At 35.4% G+C, this 22426-nt stretch overlaps 2 protein-coding genes across 2 annotated transcripts in view; both read right to left on the reverse strand.

Moving 5' to 3' along the window:
- Positions 1–6303, reverse strand: part of LOC107678173 (mitogen-activated protein kinase kinase kinase MLT-like) — an 18743-nt gene extending 12440 nt beyond the window's left edge. The window contains exons 1-3 of the mRNA XM_016473350.1: positions 6147–6303; positions 2974–3154; positions 1864–1951 (exon numbers count right to left, since the gene is read on the reverse strand). Of these exons, the coding sequence (XP_016328836.1) occupies positions 1864–1951; positions 2974–3154; positions 6147–6217 (340 nt within the window). The 5' untranslated portion in view covers positions 6218–6303. The remainder of the gene's footprint in view (positions 1–1863; positions 1952–2973; positions 3155–6146) is intronic.
- Positions 6304–7643: 1340 nt separating this feature from the next.
- The window catches only part of LOC107678227 (rap guanine nucleotide exchange factor 4-like), a 35112-nt gene continuing 20329 nt past the window's right edge, over positions 7644–22426 (reverse strand). The window contains exons 9-30 of the mRNA XM_016473432.1: positions 21649–21832; positions 21400–21484; positions 21234–21294; positions 19770–19846; positions 19488–19634; positions 19267–19373; positions 19054–19139; positions 17504–17582; positions 17060–17210; positions 16839–16927; positions 16698–16728; positions 16479–16557; positions 14660–14806; positions 14189–14286; positions 13039–13164; positions 12782–12960; positions 12571–12661; positions 12374–12424; positions 12178–12265; positions 9701–9765; positions 9314–9368; positions 7644–8764 (exon numbers count right to left, since the gene is read on the reverse strand). Coding sequence (XP_016328918.1) covers positions 8637–8764; positions 9314–9368; positions 9701–9765; positions 12178–12265; positions 12374–12424; positions 12571–12661; positions 12782–12960; positions 13039–13164; positions 14189–14286; positions 14660–14806; positions 16479–16557; positions 16698–16728; positions 16839–16927; positions 17060–17210; positions 17504–17582; positions 19054–19139; positions 19267–19373; positions 19488–19634; positions 19770–19846; positions 21234–21294; positions 21400–21484; positions 21649–21832 — 2204 coding nt within the window. The 3' untranslated portion in view covers positions 7644–8636. The remainder of the gene's footprint in view (positions 8765–9313; positions 9369–9700; positions 9766–12177; positions 12266–12373; positions 12425–12570; positions 12662–12781; positions 12961–13038; positions 13165–14188; positions 14287–14659; positions 14807–16478; positions 16558–16697; positions 16729–16838; positions 16928–17059; positions 17211–17503; positions 17583–19053; positions 19140–19266; positions 19374–19487; positions 19635–19769; positions 19847–21233; positions 21295–21399; positions 21485–21648; positions 21833–22426) is intronic.

The raw sequence follows: 22426 nt of genomic DNA on the forward strand, positions 1-22426 counted from the left end.
TCTCAAACTCCATCTCTGCATGTTGTTGTGAGTTTGGGTTTATTAACGTTCACCTGGGAACGCAATGTGCGCCATTTCATCAGATTTGTAAGGTAAATCATTTATAAATCCACGCAAACACAGGAGAATACATCGCGGTTTCAAAGTAAAAGCTCAAACCCTCACTCTGAGTTTACATGTTTTGATGTCCACATATTCTTTTAATTACAGTGGCTATAGCATTTCTGTCCTAAAGAAATGGCCAAACATTAAAGATTAAGTGGACATTTGAATGAAATGGTGTTTGGTAAATATTAAACAAGGATTAGATCGCGCAGTAATGTGTAAAAACAATCGTCAGGCCTTTGGCGCCCTCTGCAGGCCTTTGTTGTAATGCGTAATGTACATTAGCTCTATTGTTTATAATACATTATGTATTTAAACAGTTTTGTTCAATAAAACCATATGATTTCTTGCTTTTGATACTTTATTTGAACTAATTATTATTGCCTCATTGCTATTATATATGTATTTTAAGTCATTTTAAAAGGCTATTGTTCACTTACATCTATTTTTATTACCACAAAAAAAATAATTATAATTATAGGAAGCATCTCCAATTAATTTATTTTATTTATTTATTTATTTTTTAGTTTTTTCTTCTTCTTTTTTTTCAGAAATACTGCACATTTACATTTTTCTCCTAAATAAATTCTGGTAAATAACATTTCTGGTAAATACTCCTTTAAAAAGTGTTTTTTTATTATAATTTTAATATTAGTAGACTATAACATGTGGATATGTTGTCATTCTTACACTATAATACTGAACTTTGATTTAAGTGATTTGGACTATGAGATGGACACTTGCTTTTTGCACTCTATGTTGCACTTTACTTTTGCTTTAAAAAAAGGATTTCATAGAAATTTGGATTTCATTTGGTTTAATAAAATATAGTTGAATAAAATATTCTTAAGTGAAATTGTTGATTTTTTGTGAGGAATTAATCGTTAAGATTAATCGATTAATCGACAAATTAGTCAATAGATTAATCGAAATAAAAAGTCATTAGTGGCAGCCCTAGATATTATAATATATGTATGCAATATATATAATATATTGTAATATATAGTGTTGGCTATACTATAAATTTACTGATGAAATCATTTAGTAAGTTATAACATGGGCTTACATGATTAAAAGAAACCTAATGCACTTTATAATTTGCAGTTTTTCTTTTTTTGCGTAATGAAAATATGTGCCTTGAGTTCATTCAGTCATAGAAATTCTTAATTTGATATATTTTAGAAAACAGAATAGGGACAATTAATTCCAAATAGGAAATTATCTCACAATCCATTTTTTTCTCGCAAGAATTGCGCGATATAAACTCAAAATTCGGACTTTTTTTCTTTATATCTCACAGTTTTGACTTTTCTTCTCTGAATTCTGAGCGTACTTCTCGGACATTCTGTTTTTGTTTCTGCAATGAAATATGTGAGTTTATATCACAATTCAGACTTTCTCGCAATTTTTTCTCAGAGTTCAAAAATTCCAAATTGTGAGCTATAAGCTTAGAATTGCGAGAAAAACAGTACAATGAGATAAAAAGTCGAGCTTCCATAGACAATAGTCTGGAAAACAAATATTACAAATATTACCCTATAGTAAATATTACTCTGTTTTCATTTTTTTCATTTTTATCCAGACCTAGAAATTCCATACTTTTCCATACTATGTAGGAACCTTTTAGAGATCTGAGCGATGACCGAGAGACATACCTAGTAACTTTTTTTTAATCTTATGAGCATTTAAAGAGAAACCTCTGACCAATAAAACATTCAACTGGTTATGAAACAAAAAGAGAGCACATTTTATTATTACCTGTGACAATGCCATAGTTGGGTGCTTCCAGAATGGCTCCATAGAACTGAATAATATTTTTGTGGCTCAGGACACTCAGAATCTCAGCCTGGATGAAGGGTAAAAAAAACAAACAGATGCAGAGGTGAAAGTCACAGACTGCGGTCAAACACTTAGGCTCAAATGAGTGCTGCATCAATGTCATAAAACTATTTTTTCATTACAGTATGTCGAGGTCAAATATTACGCTAGAAATGTGCGTGAACACGGAGCCATTAGCAGTATTGTGGGACATGTCCGCTGGGACTCAAACTGAATGGCTTCAGCCAGGAAAGCTGCTAAACTCTGCATGGTAAACAGTGGAACAGACTCTGTCAGTGCTGCTGAGCCTGCATTAATACTGACAATAACACACACCGCCTGCAAACCCACATTAAGATGCTACATTTTACACTTACAGTATATCAAATTTGCTTTAGACAAAGAGAAACAGAGAAAGGCGGGGGAGAGATGAAGGGAAAAAGAGATCATGGTCATGGAAAACTGTACATCCTTACACTCCCCCTCTCTCATGACAATAAACAAGTCTGATGGATGGATGGAATACAGGAAATGATGTAACACTGGCTATGTACACACATACTGTGTCCAGCTTTCTCAACATTTAGATTATGTACTGAATTTGATTAATAACTTACCAATATCTCAAAGGATTCAGTATGTCATCTCAGTATTGTTTGCCTGCATGCACAGTGAATACTGGGACATGTACTGCTTTTTTCTTATTCTTTTGCATAGAATGCATATTTAGACTTTTAAAACAAACTGTGCATGAACAGCTGAACACAATTGTGTTTAGCACTTCAAACAGGCCTGACGATAACATATATGTATGTATGTATGGTTGTAGTAAAGCAATATAGCTAATCTAAATTGCTTGATTGTTTATATTGTTGCAAAATGTAAACTATTTTATCGTCCAGCTCTAATCTGCTAAACGTGACTATAAGGCATGAATTAGATATTAATATAAACATCATGATTCTCTGTAAAGCTGCTCTGAAACAATGTGTACTGTAAAATAAAATTGATTTGACTTATTCAAAAACACAAATTGTGAGTCTGACGAACCTCAGCGTCAATCTTCAGCAGTTTTTTGACAGCCACTTCTTTGTCCTGTGAGATCCAGTGTGCCCGGTACACGCTCCCAAAACTCCCACCGCCGCAGTTCTCATAGAAGCGGATGTCATCGAAACGGATCTGAACGAAGCTAGCGCTGAGGGACGACATCTCATACTGACATTCACTGTGGCTGAAGAAAGAGAGAGACAAAGCAAATGAATATATATATAAACATATTTGGCCAATCAAGTGATCAGGACAATGTGACAAATTATTTTTTTATAATAATAAAAATAATAATTTTATAATAAAAAAACAGAATAAAAAATATATATAAAAATATAAGCTGAGAGAGAATAACAGTATTTTCAAACAGAATCACATCAACGAAAGCGTACATATATAGATTGCTGTAGAGCCAACCCTATAGTAATATTTACTATGGGGTAATAGTTGTTTTATTTTTAATTAAAATAAAACTTAAATAAACTATAAATATTAGACAAAAAATTTTAAACTTAAAAAAAAAGCTTTTGTAATGTTGCTTTGTCAAGCTGTACAACTAAAAATGTTAAAACCAACACTGAACAAAAATATATTAAAGCTAAATTGAAATATTTATATATATAAAAAAATCCTAAAAATGTCTAAAGCACATAACTAAATTACTACTTTCAAAATGAACACTGAAAATGTAAAAATAAAAGGTAATTCAAAATAGTCAAGCAATAAATGCTTTAAACTACACCAGGGCCATATGACTTCAATGTCACCAGTCTTCATTTAAACTTTATTTTTATTTCATCTCTACAAGTTGAAAACTTTTCAAGTGTGCCAATATAAACACAACAAGACTGAGTTTTCCTGTTCGGCATGATGATGTTTAATGTCCCCGACAACCTCTGTAGTAAAAGCTTATAAAAAAATCACAAGTGGGGTATTACTGTAGCCTATTTTATTGTTGTAGAATTTTTTTTTTTTTTTTAATTGCCTGCATTTCTGTCAACTACAAACTTTATTTTCAAGCATTTCAAGCATTAAAAAAAACTTCCGAACGATGGAACCACAAGTGTAAAACTGATAACTCATTTCCAAGCATAGGACTCATTCCTACAGCACTCTGTTATGTAGAAAGATTTGAGAAACATCTCTAAAGCAGAATGCTACACAGTCATGCATAGAAAACTGCTGTAAGGATGATGAATTACGATGATTCTTAAGCAAGGTCTGTGTGAAATGTCTACCCCCTGCGTGTGATTTACAGCGTGATCCTTTACCATGTTCACATAACTGCAAAACGACTGACTTGCCATGTATTTGCCTTCGGTGTTCTCCGCTACATCTGCTATTGGACTCCTGCCACTTTTGTCTACACTAAACCTCAGTCTTATTTTACAGGCATTATGAGAACACAAGGATAGACAAACGAGAGAGAGGGGGTTAAACAACAACTGTAATGTTTTGGATTGCTGTTAAAATAGAGATTAGAAATTTCTATTTACACAAAATAAAAAAACAGCTTTTAAATATACAGCAGGAGAGATCATAATAAGGGAGATTAGGGAGAATGTAACCATCTGTTTTTAATTCTGAACTAATTATGGTTTATTGAACTGGGCGCAGAGGAATAAACGAAGTTAAGCACTGATATGACTATACACTTGTTAATGTGTTTGTTTGCACTTACAGCTGCAGCCATGAAGAACTAGTGAGTCAATAAACCGGATATTTATAACTTGTCCCTTGCTTAACCAGAACGTGCTGTCACAATGTTGGCCTGATTATTTTTCCATGATTTTCCAGGTCTCTATGATATTCTGATACGGCTGGGGGCCCCGCACTGGGTTCAGTACACTGCCTCAAAAGAGCGCACCTACAGTATATATCTCTAGCATATTCTGCCACCTAGATATGGCTGATGTTACATGGTCTGCAATATATATACTGAAAAATACAGTGTATGATTTACTTAAAAATTGAAAATGTTAGTAAATTTCACAATTACAGTAATTGTAAAATGGCAAGTACACACATTGAATTAAATTAGATATTTTGAATTAATCTTTATTTACAACTTTGAAAAGCACCATTTCTTTATAGCCCCATTAAGGTTCACCAATAAGGTTCAATTTCAAATCATGGTTCTTTATAGAATTTTATAAAAGGGTTCAGCACCAAAAAGGGTTCTGCTATTGTCACAAACCGAAGAACACTAAATTGGAACTGTCCAGAAAAAAAACCTAAGTGTGTATTAGCCTTTTGCATTAAACTTAAAAGTCCTGCCATGTGACAAAATGTATTTTTATTATTATAATATATTTTTATAATTAATAAATATATCATTTTTTATATATTTATATTTCCCTTGTCTCTCTGTGAGGTTATGAACATGCATGTACAAGAATAAGAAAAATTTAAAAATGTTGTTATAAATGAAGTATAACTTAGTCACACTGCAGGATGTTACTCCTTAACATCAACTAACCATACTGTCATGTCAACTAACCATTAAGTGTGACGCAACCGGTTGCAACAAACACTGGTTGAATTTGCCAGTTTTTTCCAATCCAAGAAGAGTGCACCGCTGAGTACTTCACATTCAGACCAGGCTCAAGTTAGCTTTCACCTTTAATGTAGTAAACGCTGATGTTGTTGTATTTGTTGTTAATGGGGTCTGGTTTCTTATACATTACTAGCACATGCATGACCTCACCTCAGATTGGCTTCCCCGGTTTAGAGTAACCAACCTATGTCCCGTACTCAGTCTATCACATAAAGAGTGCTCAGTCTCTAAAAACAACCCGCATACCATCACTGTGGCCCTTTGGCTGTGACATCAGGGGCCAACAGGAGGCTAATGTGTCACACCTTCAACTATTCTTAACTAGAAACTAGTTAAGCTCATTCATACCTCTGACTTGATTTATTGCCAAGAACATCCTAACATTTCTATACTAAATATGCAAATAAACAGCAAATAGGAAGTCATGGGAATAGAAAGGGTTCAGTTAAAACATTAATTTGTAGTAGGCTATTTCCACATCATTTGTGTCCATATAAGTGCACATATTTATGTTCTTTGAGAAGGAATTTGTAAACGTTGTTGTTGTTGTTCTTTATGGTTTATTAATTTCAATTCCCCTCCATTTCATGTTAAATAGTTTGAAAAAACAGTTTCCTACCTGTTAGTCGTGTTTTCCGTGCGGTCCGGTGAAACGCGTTGGCCTGTCGCTCTCTGAACAATCCCAGTCATAAGATCATATGCGGAGCCTCATTGTCTCGTGTTACCACACTTCCATAAGAGGACACTCGCTTGGGACCCCAAGCAGGGCTGGACAAATTATGAATCCTACTACGGTAAAGGCTTGGCTTATGAATATTAATTACGACAAACAGACGTTAAGCGGTAACCACACGGGAGAGCCCGTAACCTAATTAATATTCATGATGGTAAGATTCGTTACATTAGCGCCCACCTACTAGCGGCAGCATTTCAGCCAATGAGATAGACGTAATAGGCAGACGTCATGTTACGTAATTAATATTTATTAGCCAAGTAGAATTCGTCTGCTCTTGAGCGCAGTGTCACAACTTTAATGACAATGACAGTAGCGCCTCTACACGGACACTGACAGGCAACGAAAGGGTATGTTAATAATTATATTCATTAAATAATTAAGCACTTAATGTATCAGTTTATGTACATTCAGAAATGTAATGAAAAATAATATAAAATAATACATGACCCCATGCTAACATGCACATATGTATCAGCTAAGTCTAGAAATATTTTAAATACTGCATTGAAATCTTTATCTGTACTTTTCAGTTACAATACTGTATATCAGTCATTCTTGAGACATGGGACAAAACTGGTCCAGCAAGGGTAACTGCTATTAGGTTTAAAAATACAAATATTTTCAATTTTAAATGTCATGAGGGATTAATAATAGAATGTATTTAACACAATTATCACCTTCAATTTAATTTTCTCATTATTATACCAAATCTATGTTTCTTAATGTCCTCTCACTACATCTAAAACAGTGTGTCCACAGAGAAGGGTTCAATCATTCATATGCAATAAAATGGATAAAAATGTTTTTTTAATGATGAAAAAGAGCTTGTTTTATCAAAAGCAACACTTAATAATATCTCCTATCAAAGCAAGGCTGTTTTTTAATGACACATGCATGTTTCATACGATTTTAAAGTTGCGTCCCCAATTTTTGTCAACACCGTCAGACATTCAATAAAATGTAATAAAATCAGGGAATATCAGGGGCAGCTGTCACTCTAAAGGACCCCCTTGCCACAGTTCACCTCTGCAGAGTACATCAGTGTCAGACAGGCTCTGCTAAGTTTTATCAATTTTGCACCGTTTTGTCCCACTTCTCAAGAATGACTGATTGGATATTGCAAATTGTTTTGTATGGTATTGATATATATTTTAACAGTAACGCATACTTGCATACCAGCACACAGTAGTGCATACTTGTTCATTTATGGCAATAGTCTTTTCTGTTCAATTCTTGTATATTGTTCTGTTAAGCTAGTTCACCCAAAAATGAAAATCTTCTAACTCATTTAACTATTGTTGTGTTCCTCTGATGAAATAAAGCCACAAGTTTTGAAACATGAAGGCGAGTAAAGGATGACAGTATTTTCATTTTGGGTGAACTAACCCTTTATTGTCCCAAAGAACAAATAAGAGCAAAACAGAACTGAGACAGAAGACATAAAACAGAGGAAACAAGAGGAAAACACTTGTTTGGAGTGAAAAGTCCAATCACACCAACACCAAGTGTTCAATGATACATTTATTTAGATTATACTATTTACAAGGTAGGCGTAGACATTTTCCTAAAAGAAAATAAGTGCCCTACACACACAGCCTCTCACTTTCCAAAAGGCAGGATGAGAACAAACAAAGGCCTTCTCAGACCGATTACGATAACTTAGCAAAATGGGTCCAACCCAAAAATATACAAATATAACTCAATGTACAAAATGACCTCAATAATGCTACAGGCTATGGTGAGGTAAGTTACTAGCACACAATTTAACCAGTGGTAAAAAATAGTCCTTGAGCCAGAATACTGACATTTATATGACTTAAAACAACATACCACAAGACATTGAGGCCTGGAAGGTTTTGCGGAGTACCAATGATTCATTTTCTGTGTACGATCATAGTGTCACTGTTATTTGTATGCACGATATGTAGCTTGTACTAAAGTCTTATTTTTAGGATTGTTCTGAAGGTTTCGTAGGATCATAGAAGTGCAGGCTTGAGCACAGGCAGCAGGTTTACACTGTTGTATCATGGGAATGAACAAGGGCCTCACATGACTGAATCTAAGGATGAACACTTTTACCAAGTGCATTCTGCTTACACACACACAAACACACACTGTCAACCAAGGTAGCTCTTACGACTGAAGTCAATAACATGCAACTTGCACACGCGCACAAACAATCATTCGTATGAGAATGCATCTTGTACACGTAGTTCAGTTGGCAGTGATAGCACATACAGTCGGCATTCAACTGCTCTAGCAGCCGATCGACGTAAAATTGAGTTCTACTGTTGTAAACTGGATATACAGTGGTTGTATTTCAAAGAGAGAGAGAGGGAGGGAAAGCAAGAGAAAAAGTCTGAGCATTGGTCTTTAGCCCCGTCTCGGCTCCAGTCTGAAGGACAGCTGGGATAAGGTTCTCTGGTTGTCAATCACATTCAATTGACGTACGTAATTCCTCACTTCCTGTGGGTTCTTGCTAGCTGGAGACACCTCAGCATCTGATGGAGGAGGGAACAGTGTCAAACATCCATCAGTAATTGCTGAACCACAATGAAATGTGGTTGACTTAACCTTTTACTAATTAACCTAGTGTGATTACAGCTGCTATATAAAACTGATTATAAAAAAAAAAAAAATACTGAAAATACTGAATGCTAAATAACTATTTTTTTTCTAGATGAAATATACGGTTATAAGTTGTAAAATATACAGGTACCAGTATGCCATTTATGCCTATAACGTAAACATTGTCAGAGTATTTTGAATTTGTGGCAACCACAGCTCCCAGTTTTGACCATACATTTTATGGGACTTTATTTACAATATTTTTTATACATCATTTAGATGTTTTTACAATTGTTGTGATTTAATGGCAATCGATTCTCTTATACCTCTAGACATGGCCAGTTATGCTTTCCAGATTGCCTAAACTCAGATTGTTATGAATATGACGTGATTGACTGATCTCTGGGATGTAGCTTTTTAACTAGGCAGCTCATAAGGCATAAAGAGAAATTAAAAAGAGCATTAGTGTGTTGATGACTCACAGAACGGCTGGCTCCTGCAGTGCCTCATTGCCCGGACTGTGTTAGCAATCAGCCGCTACAAAAACAAACAAAAAAAGTATAAATACATATGCTCTAGCTGGCCAGATAAGTCATGGATTCAGTGTTGATATTGTTAACTAAAACAATTAAAAATAAATATGTTAATTGAAATAAAACTGAAATAAACTTCAAAACTCAAAAATTTGAAATGTTTCAATGCTAACTTACTGAAATAAAATTACTACAATTACTACATCTAAAACTGAAATAAAAATAAAGATAAATAGAAATATTACAAATAATTCAAAAAAATGTCTATGTAGCCTACTTATAGTAAATACTATAAGTGATACTACAACACTGCAGAGATGACAGTAAGAGACTCACCATCTTCTCAAAGTTCACCAGTCCATCAATAAAAGTCTTATTCCCCTCGTGAGTGAATGTCATGTCTGAAAAGAGAAGAAATGTTTTATGCTGTAGAACAGTACTGAAATAATATTTGTGACAACCAGTATTTGTGACCCTGGACCACAAAACCAGTCTTAAGTGTCAATTTTTCAAAACTGAGATTTATACATCATCTAAAAGCTGAATACATAAGCTTTCCATTGATGTATGGTTTGTTAGGATAGGACATTATAATATATGGCCGAGATACAACTATTTGAAAATCTGGAATCTGAGGCTGCAAAAAAAATCAAAATACTGAGAAAATCGCCTTTAAAGTTGAACAAATGAAGTTCTCAGCAATGCATATTACTAATCAAAAATTAAGTTTTGATATATTTACGGTAGGAAATTTACTAAATATCTTCATGGAACATGATCTTTACTTAATATCCTAATGATTTTTGGCATAAAAGAAAAATCTATAATTTTGACCCATACAATGTATTTTTGGCTATTGCTACAAATATACCCCAGCGACTTAAGACTGGTTTTGTGGTCCAGGGTCACATTTATTATTAAGAATACTGGGGCTAGGCCCCGCCCACACCTTTAATAAGGAGAGGCATGAAGGGAATGATTGGTGGCTCCATCTTAGCCATAGTTAGGCGGTATGCACGGTGATTCCTGGATGGATCCTGAGAGCAACATATAAATCATACTTTAATAAATAATGCGTCTCAAATCACAAAATAATATATTTTAAAAAAGAGAGCTAGAATTCAAAATGTTTGGAATAGACTCACTAGTAAACTCTCAAACTCTCCGTAGAACTTCTTGAATTTACTAGGCAGTTTCTAAAAAAAAGGGGGGTAAAAAAAAGATTTTGTTCAAAATGGTATAGAGACTTTTCAAAATATGAAAATATGAATACAAAGACTACATTTTTAAGAATATGGCACATTTTTATATTATTATTAAATAAGGCTTATTATATTCTGACCTCCCATGTCTGGCTGAGTCTGCTGACGGCTGGGTTGCACATGCCCATAATAATGGCAAAGAAAGAGTTCAGATTCTTAAACTCTCTACAGCTGTGGGAATAAATGCACAGTACACATATATAAAGTGCTTATCAAATCAGTCAGTATAACATGCAATGCCTCAAATCCTGAGTTCTGGAGAAATTATATTATGTGTGGTGGAGAACTCACTGGGCGGCAATCTTGATGAACTTCTTGAGTAGCTGTACCCGTTTGCTGAGCGTCCCGCACAGACAGACCTCTGTGACCACCCACAGCTGCACCTGATTAAAGCGCTTCAGAAACAGCTCCAGATTTACTGTAGAGCGTCTGTATGCCTGCCGTCCAAACGTATTAAACACCAGCTCATACTGCACACACACACAAAGTACACATTTTGTGGGTTAAAAACTTCATTTGTGTGTGTGTGTGTGTATGTGCATCTTTACCTCATGTACACAGCTGAAAAGCTCCCAGTCACATTGAGTCATCTGGAAGGCCAGGTCTTTAGAGCTCATCAGCTCAAAACTGGACATAGAGCCTGTGGAGGGACCTTCCTGCTCTGGAAGAGGATTCTACACACACATACACAGTCATTACTAAATACACACTAACACACACTAACACAAACTCCACAATTATTAACAAAAATATTTGAACACTTTTGAATAATTAAGATGTTTTTGAAAGAAGTCTATTATGCTCACTAAAGCTGCATTTACAATAAAAATCTGCTGAAAATGTATTCACCCTCTGACCATCCAAGTTGTAGAAGAGTTTGTTTTTTCATCAGAACATATTTCCGATGAAGAAACTAATTAAGAAATGTAGCCTTAGAACATTTGCTCACCAACGGATTCTCTGCTGTGAATGGGTGCCGTCAGAATGAGAGTCCAAAAAGCTGATAAAAAAACGTCACAATAATCCACAAGTAATCCACACGACTTGTGAAGTGAGAAGCTATGTGTTTATAGCAAACAAATACATTATTAAGACGCATTTAACTTTAAACCCCTGCTTTTAAATTGAGATTTATACATCATCTGAATAAATAAGCTTTCCATTGATGTATGGTTTGTTAGGAAAGGACATTATAATATATGGCCGAGATACAACTATTTGAAAATCTGGAATCTGAGGCTGCAAAAAAAATCAAAATACTGAGAAAATCGCCTTTAAAGTCGAACAAATGAAGTTCTCAGCAATGCATATTACTAATCAAAAATTAAGTTTTGATATATTTACGGTAGGAAATTTACTAAATATCTTCATGGAACATGATCTTTACTTAATATCCTAATGATTTTTGGCATAAAAGAAAAATCTATAATTTTGACCCATACAATGTATTTTTGGCTATTGCTACAAATATACCCCAGCGACTTAAGACTGGTTTTGTGGTCCAGGGTCACATTTATTATTAAGAATACTGGGGCTAGGCCCCGCCCACACCTTTAATAAGGAGAGGCATGAAGGGAATGATTGGTGGCTCCATCTTAGCCATAGTTAGGCGGTATGCACGGTGATTCCTGGATGGATCCTGAGAGCAACATATAAATCATACTTTAATAAATAATGCGTCTCAAATCACAAAATAATATATTTTAAAAAAGAGAGCTAGAATTCAAAATGTTTGGAATAGACTCACTAGTAAACTCTCAAACTCTCCGTAGAACTTCTTGAATTTACTAGGCAGTTTCTAAAAAAAAGGGGGGTAAAAAAAAGATTTTGTTCAAAATGGTATAGAGACTTTTCAAAATATGAAAATATGAATACAAAGACTACATTTTTAAGAATATGGCACATTTTTATATTATTATTAAATAAGGCTTATTATATTCTGACCTCCCATGTCTGGCTGAGTCTGCTGACGGCTGGGTTGCACATGCCCATAATAATGGCAAAGAAAGAGTTCAGATTCTTAAACTCTCTACAGCTGTGGGAATAAATGCACAGTACACATATATAAAGTGCTTATCAAATCAGTCAGTATAACATGCAATGCCTCAAATCCTGAGTTCTGGAGAAATTATATTATGTGTGGTGGAGAACTCACTGGGCGGCAATCTTGATGAACTTCTTGAGTAGCTGTACCCGTTTGCTGAGCGTCCCGCACAGACAGACCTCTGTGACCACCCACAGCTGCACCTGATTAAAGCGCTTCAGAAACAGCTCCAGATTTGCTGTAGAGCGTCTGTATGCCTGCCGTCCGAACGTATTAAACACCAGCTCATACTGCACACACACACAAAGTACACATTTTGTGGGTTAAAAACTTCATTTGTGTGTGTGTGTGTGTATGTGCATCTTTACCTCATGTACACAGCTGAAAAGCTCCCAGTCACATTGAGTCATCTGGAAGGCCAGGTCTTTAGAGCTCATCAGCTCAAAACTGGACATAGAGCCTGTGGAGGGACCTTCCTGCTCTGGAAGAGGATTCTACACACACATACACAGTCATTACTAAATACACACTAACACACACTAACACAAACTCCACAATTATTAACAAAAATATTTGAACACTTTTGAATAATTAAGATGTTTTTGAAAGAAGTCTATTATGCTCACTAAAGCTGCATTTACAATAAAAATCTGCTGAAAATGTATTCACCCTCTGACCATCCAAGTTGTAGAAGAGTTTGTTTTTTCATCAGAACATATTTCCGATGAAGAAACTAATTAAGAAATGTAGCCTTAGAACATTTGCTCACCAACGGATTCTCTGCTGTGAATGGGTGCCGTCAGAATGAGAGTCCAAAAAGCTGATAAAAAAACGTCACAATAATCCACAAGTAATCCACACGACTTGTGAAGTGAGAAGCTATGTGTTTATAGCAAACAAATACATTATTAAGACGCATTTAACTTTAAACCCCTGCTTCTGGCTAAAATAGTTTTCTATCCATAATATTGTTTTCTCCGGTGAAAAAGTCATCTCATCTGAATCAGGAGAGAAATATGTACAGATCAAGCACTGTTTACAAGCAAAAACAGTGAAAAATTTCTCTAAACAAATATGTTGGTGGATTTCAATGTGCGAGGACAACAGTGGATGGACTTTTTGACTGGAGGAAGTGTTATTATAGATCATGGACTTGTATTTTGGCCAAAATTGACAGTTTAAAGTTTGTCATATGCCATAATGATGTATTTGTTTCTTACAAACACACAGGTTTTCGCTTCAAGACATTAACTGATGGACTGGAGTCGTGTGGATTACTTGTGAATTATTGCGATGTAATTATCAGCTGTTTGGACTCTCATTCTGACGGCACCCATTCACCGCAGAAGATCCATTGATGAGCAAGTGATGCAATGCAAAATTTTCCAAATCTGCTCTAATGAAGAAACAAACTCATCTACATCTTGGATGGCCTGAAGGTGAGTATATTTTCAGCAAATTTTCATTTTTGGGTGAACTATTCCTTTAAGTGTCCAAATACTCCACATTTGGTCTCACAAGTGAATCAAGCTGTTCTCTGGAGCAGGCAAACAATCGGCCGTTCTCTCCTAGCGACTGGAACACCGATACATCATTGGGCTTTAAAATCTGCTTCTCTGCACAGAAATAAAGCCCAGAATTAGCCAGACCACAAATCACATTCTGAACACTTTTTCAGCTGTACAAGATCAACACCTAATACATTTATTATAGATTTTATGCACTTTATTTACTATCATTAATATTTAGACTACCACATAAACTTCAACCTAATACAGGATTTACAGTTCTGCTGGTACTTTCTGAAAGGTTTAGTTTGAAACTGATCTGGAAGTGGATTATATAATACAGAAACAGAGTGCTTCAATACAGAATGTTGCTAGAGCAACAAAAAGGCTGACTATCTACAAAGTTCTGTGTGTATTTGTTTGTCACATCTCTAAGGGCAACTAATATTTCATCATGAGATTGTGAGTGTGTGTGGATCACCTCCAGATGCGCTGAGGTTTATCAAAAGCAGCTCTTCAGTGGATCCCAGTTTATCGGCTACAGCTGCGGTCACCTCTCTCCCCGTGGCCAGCACAGGAACACGAATAGTGGTGTAAGTGTGATCGCTGCAGTACACCTTCAGGAGAACTAGACACACATGGAAAGACAAAGATGAAGAGAGAGGAAATTTGACTGATTGGGTGATTATCTAATTCATTCATGCATTCCAAAAATTAAACAGATATATTCTATATCCCAGCTAACAGGGAACTTTCTCAGAAATTTGGCAAATGCTCTGTCAAGGTTCTCAAAGTCAGATATGAACAAATGTTCTACCAGTAACATCAAAAGAATGCTCTTTCACAGTTATCTGGTCTTTAATAATGTTTTCAAAACATTAGCAGAAAAACATTATTTATACATCACTCATGGAATGTTTTATCTGAAAAATTTTAGTTGGATGTTCAGTTTTTTTTTATGTTACTTCTCGTTTCACAACCTTCAGAGAACATTCAAAAGTAACTTTCCCATAATGATAAAAATAATAAAAACAGAAGGTTCCCTTAACATATATAGAAAACATTTGTGACCCTGGACCACAAAACCAGTCTTAAGTCGCTGGGGTATATTTGTAGCAATAGCCAAAAATACATTGTATGGGTCAAAATTATTGATTTTTCTTTTATGCCAAAAATCATTAGGATATTAAGTAAAGATCATGTTCCATGAAGACATTTTGTAAATTTCCTACTGTAAATATATTAAAACTTAAGTTTTGATTAGTAATATGCATTGCTAAGAACTTCATTTGGACAACTTTAAAGGCGATTTTCTGAAAATGTGTTTTTTTTGCACCCTCAGATTCCAGATTTTCAAATAGTTGTATCTCGGCCAAATATTGTCCTATCCTAACAAACCATGCATCAATGGAAAGCTTATTTAGTATTAAATCTAGAAAAATCTAGAACCTTATGACTGGTTTTGTGGTCCAGGGTCACATTTCATTTTTAGAACATTTAAAAACCTGGATGATTTGAATGTTCAGATGATATTAAGAAATAACATTTTCATAACTTAATGGAAACTTTAGCAAAACATTCTTAGAACATATTTTTGTTAGCTGGGATTGTCCAAAGGTCTGAGACTACTTGCAGACATGCTTAAAAAAAGACATATTTTCCCATGAAAAAAAATGAAATGTTTAAATAATAAAAATAAAAATGTAGAGGTATAAAAGTTTAAAATTAACATGCATGTCAGAATATCTTAGTATTTAGTCCCCCTTTTGTTTTAATTGATAGCAGTACTTAAGCTGAAATCAGCAGCAAGGTTATGCAAAATCTGGTGATTATGCTATCAAGTCTTCCAGGTTATTTTCAACAAATGTATTTATTAGTGACACCGAAATAGTGACACATATTTCATGTTCATTTGTTTTTACACTCATGACTTTCCTTTGTTTCAATTTTTTTCTCCCAAAAATTATAAACTGTTCATATAGATATATACATGTGACCCTGCACCACAAAACCAGTCATAAGGGTCCATTTTTTGAAATTGGGATTTATTCATCATCTGAAAGCTGAATAAATAAGCTTTCCATTGATGCATAGTTTGTTAGGATTGGACAATATTTGGCCAAGATTTTACAAAATATCTTTATGGAACATGATCTTTACTTAATATCCTAATGATTTTTGGCATAAAAGAAAAATCAATAATTTTGACCCATAAAATGTATTTTTGGCTATTGCTACAAATATACCCCAGCGACTTAATACTGGTTTTGTGGTCCAGGGCCACATATACAGATACTCACTGTCATCAAAGCTCCTTATTGGCTGCTTTTTTGCAAGCCTCTCCTCTCCAGAGCTGAACTGTCGCAGCAGGACTTTATGCTGAGAGAACAAAAACCAAATGCATATGAACATAGCAAAATATTTATCATTTTTTTAAACAATCCAATCCAATTTAGACCACAGATATAGCTACAGTAGATCTATAAACAATAAAGTACAAGAAAGCAGATCTACATTACCTTTTTTTGAGAGGTTCGCGCATCATCTGGACTGAGAACATGAAATGAACAAACACATGTGGACATCAGTAACATTAACCATTCAGATTAAGCTAATAATAACAGCCCAAAAGGCACATTCAAAACCCACTAAAAACCTACTACTGCTTGATGATCCTCTCCAGCTCAGGAAGTAGCTCCTTCAGTGGACGCAAAACTCTTTCATCATTAGATACAAACCCATGCAGCTCCTGAATGCACACAAAACACATTTAGCATTCATAATAGTCAGTTTGGTTTCATCTGACTACTATCATATCTCCATGCAGACTGGTGGTAAGTGATTCTACGCTAGCATGTGTGTGTTTGTGTATGTTTATAACCTCCAGAAAGCTGAGCGCAGTGTCATCCTCCAGCAGATGGTGGCCCTGCAGGGCAGCCCAGCGCAGAGCCAAGCTGAGCACCCGTCTCTTGCTGGCAACAGAGTAGTCTAGACGCTCCTGCTCTGAGCCCTGAGAGGCCTGAGAGTGATAGGTACACACACACGTTAAGAAACATATCCATACTTACAAAAACAGTGTGCTGTTCTTACAGACAGATAGATAGACAGACAGACAGACAGACAGACAGATAGATAGATAGATAGATAGATAGATAGATAGATAGATAGAGCTGATTGGTTGATTGATTTCACTAGAAGGATATTGGGCCAGAAGGGCAGGGCACAGCTGGCTGTTGGGCATGAAGACGCAGTGCATAGATAGATAGATAGATAGATAGATAGATAGATAGAGCTGATTGGTTGATTGATTTCACTAGAAGGATATTGGGCCAGAAGGGCAGGGCACAGCTGGCTGTTGGGCATGAAGACGCAGTGCATGAGCGCAAAATCATCCAGAGCTGGATCTTTGGATGAAAAATATAGCAGAATTAATAAAAAATGTATTGAAGAAATAGTTCAACCAAGATGAAAACTTGCTGAGAATTTACTCATCCTAAGGCCATCCAAGATGTAGATGAGTTTGTTTCTTTATCAAAACAGATTTGAAGAAATTTTACATTTCATCACTTGCTCACCAGTGGATCGTCTGCAGTGAATGGGTGCCGTCAGAAAGAGAGTCTAAACAGCTGCTAAAAACATCACAATAATCCACAAGTAATCCACACAACTCCAGTCCATCAATTAACATCTTATGAAGCCAAAAGTTGCATGTTTATAAGAAACAAATCCATCCTTAAAATGTTTTAACTTCAAACTGTCCTCTGTCTCTATTCATAATATTGCTTTCGCCAATAAAAAAGTTGTGTCGTCTGAATCAGGAGAGAAATATGCAGAGATCAAGCACTATTTACAGTTTTACTATATACAGTTTCTTTCCCCGGGCAATCTACCTCATGAACAGTTAAATGTTCTCCCATTGTGCTATAAAAGTATGTGCAATAACCTTATACTTATTTATCACCCTACATCCTAGTAGTAGTACATCCCTACAACTTATATTTTTTATTCTATTCCTATTCTATTTTTATCTATAGCACACCTGTACATACAATGTATTCTTTTTTTTGCGGTTTATTTATATTTATATATGTGTTTTTATAACCTTTTTTTTTGTTTGGTCTCTGTGTACTGGAAGCTTGTGACACTAAAACAAATTCCTTGTATGTGCAAACATACTTGGCAATAAAGCCCTTTCTGACTTCTTTACAAGCAAAAACAGTTCTAAACAAATATGTCGGTGGATTTCGATGGACTTTTTCACTAAAGGGGAAGCGTTATTATAGATTATGGACTCATATTTTGACCAGAAGCATCGGTTTACAGTTAAAATGCCGTAATGATGGATTTGTTTCTTATACAAACATGCAACTTTTGGCTTTATAATTAATTGATGGACTGGAGCACTGAAAAAAATGATTAATTGAATTTACTAAATTTTGTAAGGTAAGTGGTTGCAATCCATTTATTTTAGCTACATTTAAACAAACAAATTTAGTTGACTAACTTTCAACTTTTTTTTAATTTAAATGTAGCTAAAATAAATTGTTTGCAACCACTTACCTTAAAAAAATGTTGTATAATTTTTTTTCAGTGAGTGGTGTGGATTACTTGTGGATTATTGTGATGTTTTTATCTGTTTGGACTCTCATTCTGACGGCACCCATTCACTGCAGAGGATCCATTGGTGAGCAAGTGATGTAATGCTAATTTTCTCCAAAATGTTCTGATTAGGAAACAAACATCTACATCTTGGACGCCTGAGTAAATTCTCAGCAAATGTACATTTTTGGGTGAACTATTCCTTTTACACAAAGTTGAATCAGTTTGATTAAGTTTGATTAATCTTATTTAGCGATGAATGAGAAGGTGCAGTACCTGGGTCAGAGAAATGAATGTCCAGTCGCATTGTCTCCAGCAGATGCTCCAGAATCTTCTCTGGGCTGCCTGACATCACAGTGTATCTGTCCAGCAAACCCAGACACCGCAAATGTAGTTTGTTTAAATAAATGCATGGATAGATTAATTTCTTGGTGATAGATCAAGAAATTTATGGATAAACTGAGCAGACTGATGGATGTGAACATATACTTGAAGTGGGCTGGGATGTTTCCATGGCTGGAGGGCCGGAGACTCTTCTGTAGTACCAGAACATCCTGGTCATGCTCTTTTAGACGCACGGTGTTTGCTTCAACATCCTACACACACAAACCAAAATACATGCAATCAATAGTTAATTTTGCCACTATAAGGTTCACCAACTACTCATTCTCCTGATGCTTGTGTGTCAGCAGTAATTGATGTTTGTGTACCCTGAGTATCCGGTTGAAGTCCTCTTTGTCCACTCTCAGGAAGTGGCAGTTGTCCTCTCTGAGTACGATGGAAGCCGCGCGGGGGGCGTCGTTCACCAAGGCCAGTTTGCCAAAATCATCTCCTTCATGCAGCGTACACACCACACCCTAAACACACACAGGAGTCAGTCTGAAATATCTAATAGCGTTTGTCACTAGAATCACTCTACATAAATAAATGAAAATGTATGTAGTCATTTAACATTAACCTAAATAAACAGAAATAACATGACATGACATTACCTTGCCATAGATAACAACATTTACTGATCCCTTCTGGATAATATACCAAGAAGTGCCTTCCTCTCCTTGATTAAACACTAAAATAAGAAAAGCAAACATACATAGAATATTACTGAGCCAACCTAGTATTTACACTACTGATCAAAAGTTTGGAGTCGGTACGTGCCAGAAAAATGAAGGTTAAAAACAAAATTATTTGATATATTACCACCTCGTGTCCTAAATACAGGGGTTGTAACCAACATAGGCAAACATAACCGCTCAAAATTTAAAAAAGTCAGTCAGATTTTTTTTTTTTTTTACATTCATTTATATTTATTTATTTATATATTTGTAAAGATATTCTTTTTATTTTCAGCAAGGATGCACTGTATTCACAAAAATGACTATAATAATAATATTTATAATGTTACAAAATGTCTATTTCAAATAAATGTATTATTTTGATCATTCTATTCATCAACGAATCCTGAAAAAAAGTCTCATGATTTCCACAAAATATTAGGTAGCAACTATGTTCTCAATAATAAATGTTTCTAAAGCACCAAATTAGCATATTATAATGATTTCTGAAAGATAATTTGACACTGAAGACTGGAGTAATTATGCTGAAAATTCAGCTTTTCCATCACAGCAATAAACTGCATTTTAAAATATATAAAAATAGAATATATTTATTTTAAATTGTAGAGTAAAATTATTTTTACTGTAGTTTTTGATCAAATAAATGCAGCCTTGGTGAGCTTTTAAAAATATTAAAAAATCTTACTGACCCCAAAAATTACTACAATACCAACAGCATTTAAGTGTGTATAAGTTAATTACGAGTGTTGGTGAAAGTTACTTTTAAAAGTAAAGCATACAACACAAGTAAAGCATTACAATATTGCGTTACTCCATGAAAAATTTACTAATTGTGTTACTAAGTTACTTTTTATGGAAAGTAATGCATTACGTTACTTTTGCGCTACTTTTTGTCATCTGAGATGGGCTTGGTTATTACGAAAAACTAAAAAACAGAAAAAATCTATATTTTTGGCAGCTGTATAAAGGCCCATTCACACCAAAAGTGAAATTAATAAGCCTCAGGCTAAAGGAAGTGCCTCTACACCTCACTCCTAATTTCTCTTAACACAGGGATAAGGAGAGGTGTCGATAAATAAATGGGAAAACATTGCGTTACATATTTGAAAAAGTAACTCAGATATTTTGACTGACAGTCACCACTGATAAGCTACCACTAAATATTGTAGAAACTTAATTTGCTGTAAAGTTGCTTTGCAACGATTTGTATCGTGAAAAGCGCTATACAAATAAACTTGAATTGAATTTTCATGTAAATTGAAAAGAAATGCATTGCTTTACTTGTTACTTGGAAAAAGTAATCTTATTACATAACTTGCGTTACCCCCAACACTGTAATTGTCAGAATTTAAAGAGCAGTAAAGACACACTGAAACTCACAGACAGTGCCTGCTTTGGCATGTGACTCAAAGATGAGGACACCGGCGAGCTCTCGCTTCACCTGCAGAGGACAGCACAGCACAGCTCATGTTAGTCTGCTCATACCAGCGCTGATATCAGGCATTACTGTGGAAATGAGGCACAGAGGTCTCAATGGAGGACTTACAGTGTTAGACAGATGAGAGAGAGCTTTGATATGCAGCAGCTCATCATAGATAATCTCCAGGTCTTCAGCTGTTCTTTGACCTGGCCTATAAAGAGAACAAGGGACGAAGAAAGACGGGTAGAGTAGTTCAGGAAGAGTAAATGCGGACAGTAGCAGAATTTGTGGGCTCAAAAAGCACTCCTGTCTTAATGGAACCAAATGCACATTTCACGTGAATAAATACTGCACGGGGCGCTGTTGGTCACTCACGGTTTCCTGAGGATCATTCGCATGTGCGCGTCAGGGCCGATCTGGGAGAGGAAGAGGAGGGTCTCCTGCAGCTCTTCCTCAGCTTCACGTTTCTCATCGTCGCTAGGCAACACCGCATCCTCCTCCTCGTCATCAAGGAAACGGTAAAAGAGGTACTTATCTTGAAAGTTCAGCTCGTGGTCGACTGTCGACATAACAAAAAGAAAGAACAGAGATAAAATACAATATGTTATCTGGTGCGTGAATCCATTCAGATGCTCTAATTAGAGTCATTTAAAAAAGTTCTTGGGGGATTATTTTTATTTTATCAAGCCCTTACTTGGTTTAACTAGCTGGGTCATTTCTTTAATGCAGTATAGAGCTGCGGCAGCTGAACAAGTGCCATTGAGATGAATGGAAACACTAGATATCTTTCTCCAGGTTTTAAAGGGGTCATATGATGCGATTTCAAGTTTTCCTTTCTCTTTGGAGTGTTACAAGCTGTTCGTGAATAGTGTGGGAAGATTTGCATAACGCCGCCCAAATGTTCACGCAAAGAAAAAGGCGTGACTTTTATTCTTGCTGTAGTATTGTTGCTGCTGCTGCCGTCACCATGTCGTTAAGATGCTGTGTGTTTCGTTGCGAAAATACTTTGTTTGGCCTTCCAAAAGAAGACACGACTAGAAATCAGTGGTTAAGTTGTATTTACAACACTGTTCCAGAACAGTTCAAACCAAATATTCATGGTGTGCAATGCATTTTACGGAGGACTGTTTCCTGAACCTGGTAGAGTAGACTA

This window comes from Sinocyclocheilus anshuiensis, unplaced genomic scaffold (assembly GCF_001515605.1).
Source record: "Sinocyclocheilus anshuiensis isolate Anshui unplaced genomic scaffold, SAMN03320099.WGS_v1.1 scaffold648, whole genome shotgun sequence".
NCBI lineage: Eukaryota > Metazoa > Chordata > Actinopteri > Cypriniformes > Cyprinidae > Sinocyclocheilus > Sinocyclocheilus anshuiensis.